General features: G+C 53.5%; 1 protein-coding gene across 2 annotated transcripts in view; it reads left to right on the top strand.

The window, feature by feature from the left end:
* Nucleotides 1-227: 227 nt before the first annotated feature.
* PARP12 (poly(ADP-ribose) polymerase family member 12) overlaps nucleotides 228-6,923 on the top strand; it is a 42,550-nt gene continuing 35,854 nt past the window's right edge. Inside the window, exons 1-2 of one of the 2 annotated variants that reach the window (XM_045063055.1) lie at nucleotides 228-920; nucleotides 4,550-4,685. In XM_045063055.1, coding sequence (XP_044918990.1) covers nucleotides 592-920; nucleotides 4,550-4,685 — 465 coding nt within the window. In that variant the 5' untranslated portion in view covers nucleotides 228-591. The remainder of the gene's footprint in view (nucleotides 921-4,549; nucleotides 4,686-6,923) is intronic. The other variant, XM_045063054.1, reaches the window with a different exon arrangement.

The following is a 6,923-nucleotide window of genomic DNA, read 5'->3' as shown; positions in this document are numbered from 1 at the left end:
TGACCCGGCCCTTGGCCCCCGCACCCCCCTCCCCGCGTCGACGGGAGCCGTGGGGGCGACCCGGCTCCGTCCCTGATGTGGGGGAAGCCCCGGCCGGCGCCGCCAGCGCGCGGGCGGGAGAGGTCCCGGGGTCTGGCGGACGCGCGATTTCCGACCGCCTGGGGCTCCGGCGGGAGCTGCGCACCGCCCGGGCGTCTCCGCCCCCGGCCACTAGGTGAAGACGCTTCGCGAGCCGCGAGGCGCTGCCCCGAAGGACGTGCCTGCTCGTCTCTGTCAAGTCCCGGAGACCCACTCTTCGGGTCCCCGGCAGCCGACGGAGCGGAGGAGCCGGCCACGGGGCCCGGCGGCCGCGCCCAGCTGGGGGCCCTGAGGCCGGAAGGCGCCGCCGAGCCCCCTCAGCTGCGGGCCGGGGGGCGTGGTGAGGCGGCGCGGGTTTCATTTTCCCGGGCCCCGGGGAGCTTTCGCTTTCGCTTCCAACTGGCGTCTGCACCCCGCGGGAGCCGCCCGCCCAGCCCACGTCGGCCGCCGCCGCCGCCGCCGGGGTCCCGCCAGGCGCTCTCCGACGGGCAGCACGCCCCCGCCGCCGCGGCCATGACCCAGGCCGCCGCCCTCGGCGAGGTGACCCAGGTGCTGTGCGCGGCCGGGGGCGCCTTGGAGCTGGAGGAGCTGAGGCGCCGCTTGCGGGAGGGCGTCGGCGCCGACGCGCTGGAGCGCCTGCTGCGGGAGCCCGGCCGCTTCGCGGTGGCGACGCGGGCGGGCGCGGGCGGCGCGCTGGCCACCGAGCGCGTCGTGCTGGCCGTCTCGGCGCTGCGCCTGTGCCGCGCGCACCCGAGCCCCAAGCCCGGCTGCGTGGGGCTGTGCGCGCAGCTGCACCTCTGCAAGTTCTTGGTCTACGGGGCCTGCAAGTTCACGAGGGCCGGGTAAGCGCCGCTCCGGGAGTCCGACGGCGGGGCCGGGGACCAGGGGCTCCTGCCCTCCCAGCCCGCTTGGGGCCCCGTTGACGTGTGGGGACGCCGTAGGTGGCCGTTCCCCGGCCTCCCCGCCTTAATTCTCGTCAGCGAACGTTTATTGAGCACCTCCTGAATACCGGGCGCCCTGTGAGGGACTCGGGCTGGACGGTGGCGCCGAGGCTCCTGCAGCCTCGGAGAGGGACTTGGAGCGCGGTACCCGGCGGCACACCCCGGGGCGTGGGGCGACGGGGCTGGGGGCTCTCCCGGAGGAAAGCGGCCGCGTCTGGCCCCTGGAGCGCCGCGAGCCCCCCCCCCCCCCCCCCGCTCTCCAGAGCGAGCTTTGAGGGCCACGCAGCCCGCAGCCCGGGGCTCTCGCCGAAGGAGTTGAAAACCCGCTTCCGCTCTTGTTCACTTGCTTACAGGGTGGGCGGTGGCTTCTGTCGCCCTTGGAAGAAAATGCGTGCTCCTGTCCGGAAGCCAGTCCGCTTGTGTCGAAGAATTGGCTCCTTTTTTCTTTCCTTTTTTCCCCCTCTTCTCCCTCCCTTCCTTCCTTTCTCTCTCTTTTCTTCCATTCTTTCTTCCCTTCTGCCTTCCCTCTCTTCCCTCCTCCCCCCCCCCCTGACTTAACACAGTAGGTTGTTTCTTGCTCACATCAGGTCCACTGGTCAGCATGAGGTAGGGGCATGGCCCGTGCGGTCATTCAGGGACCCCGGCCGGAGGACCTAGACTCCGTCTCCGGGACTCTCGTTCTGGCCACTCTGGTATCTGGTTGCAGGAGCAGGTGGACAAGACAGACCGTGGAGGGTTGGTGGGTCTGGACGTGGGAGTGACCTTCCCACACATGCCCTGGACCACAGGATGTCTCCTGACCGTCCACCGGTGGAATATGCCCCCCCCCACCCAAGCAGCTGCTGAGAAATAGCTAGATTAGAATATTCCAGGGGCCTAGCTAAGGCCTTAAGCGGGAGGGATGTGTATGTGAGAGATTTGAGAGACGGGAAGTTGGTGTGACTGTGGTGACAGGATGGGTGAGAGGTGGTGGCTGTTTTCTTACTGTTAACTGAGAGATGACTCGTTTTTTGTTTTGTTTTGTTTTGTTTTTTTAAATTATTATTGTTGTTATCGACTGAACGCTGATTTTTCCTTTTCTTACTGGCTGAGAGAGCAGGAGAAGTGTGCCCAGGGACAGCCAAAGTCTGACGCCTGGGAGCCCGGCCAGGGTCCCAAGCGCAGGTTTGGGAGTTATTGGTTGGTGTTCGCCCATGCTGCAGCCCCAGGAGCAAGTCAGAGCTGAGGTGGAGGCTGAGGGTGGGACCTCAGGGAAACTTCTCTCCCCTCAAGAACGGGCAGAGAAGTGTCACCTCAGGGGAGAATGAGGAGCAGCAGCTGGAGAAGAAGGTGGACATGATAAATGGTGGCTAGATGGAATGAATGATTTCTAACTGGTGGCTCTTGTTAATGTCTGTATTTGGTAAAGTAAAGACAGCAGCCCTGTTCTCCAGCTAGTTCCCAAAATTTGGGGTCAGATTGTATTTGTTCTGGAAATCTGGAAGTCTGATATCTACTGGCGTCGATGATTCTGAGCTTTCTTTCTCAGTCTTCTTGGTTCCATTTTCCTTGTGGTTCACACAGGACGGTTTCTTAGACTTTCCTTCCCTGACCGCTTTAGGGTCACATAAGGGAAAGTGGGGGTGGTTGGTTGCCCTTTTGATGCTTTCCCTATTACTGTGCTTTGTCTTCCTGAACCACAGGATCAGCTGTTTCAGAAACAGATCATGGCTTTTGTTTTTGATCATTGATGACAGCTGGGGAGGGTCCCAGGTCCCTGACTTCCATCCTGTGCTTAGGGGCAGTGAGCGTGTTGCTTAAGAGCACAACCCCAAGACAAGACTACCTTGTTTGAGACCTTGCTCTGCTCCTTACTAGTTCCATGATCTTGGGCAAGTGACTTTATACCCGAGCCTCAGTTCCCTCATCTGCAAAGTTAGGATAATACCACCCATCTCATGGGCTTGTTGGGGACTGAGTGACTTCTAAAACCTTCAGGTAATCCCTGGCTTGTGATAGATGCTCAGCAAGTTTTATCAGCTGTTGTCACCATCATCATCTTCATCATCTTGGTGGCATCAAGTTTGCCTAGAATGTTTTAATTTTCTCCCCTTGGTTGGTTCTGCAACCCAGATATTTGGCCCAGGCTTGACACCTTCTAGGCAGTGTCCCTTGATTGCTTCTCCACTTCTCTCAGACTCAGGAGGTGCCCGTCCTGTCTGCACTGATATCTTCTGAGCATGGCTGACCTTGCACTTGCCCTGCCATTTTAGAATCCTTTCTGTTTTCTGTCACTTTCACTGGAGTAGGAAAGGGGAAGAGTCCACACAACTCCACGGTTGTTGGTGTGTGCAGCGGAGGAGGGAAGTTGTCTTTCACTGAGATAGGGAAGTCTATCAGGAGTTTGGCTTTCTTTTGAAAAACGTATTAATTTATTAATGCTAATTAACTTATTAATTAATGCGTGTTTATTAACATGACATTAGAGCTTGGGCAATGTTTGAGTAAAGCTAATGATATTTGCCTGACTATTCTAGGTCCTGGTGACCTGGGTGATCATTTGAAGACTTTGGATCATTGGGGTGTGGTGCCAGTGCCTGGCTTGCAATGAATGTTGCTTGTGAATGTTAAGAATGGAGGAGGGGAGCAGAGAAAAGGGCTGGGCCTCGAGGCATGAGTGAGTGTACACATACCTTTAACCGTAGGTGTCCACACTCATTTATTCAGCCATTGTTTAAGTGTCTGCTAAGTGCCCACCGACTGGCATGCTGTGACTCTTCTTTGGGGAATGGCCCTGTCTTTCTTATCAGACACTGATAGGAGGTGCTGTCCTGGTCCCTAGAATTCAAAGGTGCTACCTCTTCCTTTGTAAACAAGCACTATGGTTTTTCATTGTATAAACATGCTGGTTTTTCTCTGGCGCTGCTAAACAATATCAAGAACTATTCCTGAAAAATTATCTTAAAGACTGATTTTATGAGTTGTATGAGTTTGGGCAGCCATAGCAAGGTAGCACAGACTGGGGGTTTAGACAGAAACTTCTCACAAATCTCAAGTCTGGAGATCTAAGATCAAGGCAGGATTGATTTCTTTCTGAGGCCTCACTCCTTGGTTTGCAGATGGTGTCTTCTTCCTGTCCTCACATGTGTGCGTCTGTGTCTTCATTTTGTCTTCTTAGAAAGACTTTGGTCAGATTGGATTAGGCCCTCCTCCCCCGCATCCTCTTTTTAACTTAATTACCTCTTTATTTTTTAAATTGTTAAAGTGATTTTATTTATTTGAGAGAGTACAAGCAGTGGGGAAGGGCAGAGGAAAAGGGAGAAGCAGACTCCCCACTGAGCAGGGAACCTGACTTGGGGCTCCACCCCAGGACACCCGAGATCATGACCTGAGCTGAAGGCAGACACTTAAGCAAATGAGCCACCCAGGCACCTCATTGATTACCTCTTTATAAACTATCTCCAAATACGGTCACTGGGGGGTTAGAACTTCAACATAAGAATTTTGGGGAGGCTCAGTTGAACTGTGACACCAGCTCTGCTTCTTTGCAGGAAGAACTGTAGAAACAATCACAGCTTGACGACAGATCACAACCTGAGTGTGCTGAGAACTCATGGTGTTGACCACCTCAGCTACAGTGAGCTCTGCCAGCTTTTGTTTCAGAATGACCCCTGGCTTTTGCCAGAGGTGAGTTCCCAGGAGGGGATGTCTATGTGTGTAAGTGATGGGGGAGAAGCCAGAAGGTTGGAAGATAGGAAATATAGCAGAAGAGACCCCATAGTGACCACAGGGATCTGCTTGGAGGAGAACTAAATTACATTCCTGGCTCTGCTGATTTTTATACCTCTGACCTTGGGCCAACCTTGCCTTGTCTAGAAGACTCCTTTCCTTCTATTGCATTTGTGCTGGCACCACCTTTGCAGGGCTTCTTTGAGGTTGGGAAAGTCTGTTTGGCCGGTGGCTGCCGCATGATGTTTCTTACATGGGGATGAGGGGATGAGAGACTCAGCAAGCTCCTCCCCATCTAGCAGGACTTGGAACCATGTGTTATTGCCAGATCTAGGAGGTCTGCGAGGAAATGATACTGTCTGTACTAAGTCAGTCACACCCAGGGAATTTTGAACTTTAGTTGATGTGAAGTCTCATAATGCACTTCAGATGTCATGCAAATCTTGCTGCAATGACTATGTACTAGTTTGGGTCCTCTGAGAAGCAGACACCAAGATGGGATTCGAAGTGCAAGAGATTTATTGGAGACGCAACAGAAGGAGGTGGGGAGCCTTTGGGCAGTAATGTGGCAGGATTGGGAAAAGGAAGAGGCCGGGGTAGGAAGAGACCCTCACTGTAGCACAGTTCCAAGAGAGCTTCTGTCTAGCCAAAGGGAGGTTTGGAACTATAGTAGCTCGTTGTTGCCTGGGAGCAGCCCGTGGAAGCATGGGCTCTGTGTGAATAAGGTGGCGGCTCCCGAGGGCAGCAGCTGAGCTGAGGTGATTGTGCGGTGCAGCACGTCCGAGTGGTGTCCTGTGGCCGGCACAGGTTTGTGGGGTAAGGCTATGCAGATTAGGTTGACCTGTTTCAATGAAAATGCTTCCATATTATTTAATTAAAACCACCATTTGAGAAAGGTTTTACATGGCTTGGTGATGATTAGCACATAATAGGTACTAACTTTTTTCTTTTGCCTTTTGAAAATTAGTATTGATTTAATTCAGCTAACCTTTATTAACTTTGCACTATGAGTTAGGCACTGGTGATAAGGAGAGAAAAAACCCTGTTCTGCCCTTCCGAGGCCCGTTTCCTGGGTGAGACAGATAAGTCAGCATGGATTGCAAGGTGCTGTTCTAGATGCTGCCATGGAAGTCAGCACTCTGGTCTCTGGGGCCCAGTTTAGGCACCTGGGGAGGCATCCTGGGGTAGATGGCGTGTGCTCTGAATGCTGAGGATTGCATGAAGGATGAAGGTCTGGGAAGAAGGGGGCACAGAAAGGGACTGTATGTAGGTCAGCACAACGTGGATTTAGGGTGGGAGCGGGGAGAAGGAGAAATGGGTGAGTAGAGACTCATCCATGCAGCCTTCAGTATCATGGGAAGGAGTTGCGGTGAGAGGGCCTCTGTTTGGAGAATGGGCATTAATGTTTTGGAGAGATCGTTTTGTCAATAGTATGAAAAATGAATTGGAAGGTGACCAGTCGGAGTGTGTAGCCTCCGTTGTACTTGGGTGTGCAGGTTGCTTCAGAACGCAGTGCCAGCAACTGGGAGCTGTGACCGTAAATTTGGACCCAGTGCAGCTTTCCTGCCAGGCCTTCTGCTCGCAGTCTGGTCCCCTTATCCGATGAGCAGTCGGGGACTGCCACCATGAATCGAGCACCTGCTATGTTCAAAGACATTTGTATTAGCCACTTTGTGTGTTTCCCATTTAATCCTCGTGATAGCCCAGTGTTATAGGTGGAAGTATTCCCATTTTAGGGATTAAAAAGCTGAAACTCAGAGCTGGTGAGTGGCCTGCCTAAGGTTAGGCATCTTGTACATGGCAAAATCAAGGTTAGGGCATAGCTCTTTCTGGCCTTTTCCCTTGGGGCTTCCATCCCCAGAGTGGAGTCCCTACTGATCTAAGTCTGGGTTCTACAGCCTCTGCTGCATTTCTATCTCTTGTTCAGTGTAATGCCTGTGAATTGCTTGGGTAGACCCTTGGTAGTCTTTGGCCTGGTTCTCATCTTCGGGAATTTGGAATGTAGAGAAGGTGCAATTGATTCAAGTTCAAGTCCCAGCTTTACCAACAACCAATTCAATATACATTGTACATACCAAATGTAGATAGCTGTGTGAACTAGGGCAAGCCAGTGAACTTCTCTGAGTTTCTGTTAGCTCTTGAGAAAGAAAAGGGCTGTATTTGGCCTTCTCCAAGATGCTTTAAACACTCAGCCTC

Source organism: Mustela putorius, unplaced genomic scaffold, assembly GCF_011764305.1.
Source record: "Mustela putorius furo isolate JIRA1106 unplaced genomic scaffold, ASM1176430v1.1 tig00003845_pilon_pilon_pilon, whole genome shotgun sequence".
Taxonomy (NCBI): domain Eukaryota; kingdom Metazoa; phylum Chordata; class Mammalia; order Carnivora; family Mustelidae; genus Mustela; species Mustela putorius.
This window is presented reverse-complemented; position numbering and strand designations above follow the sequence as displayed.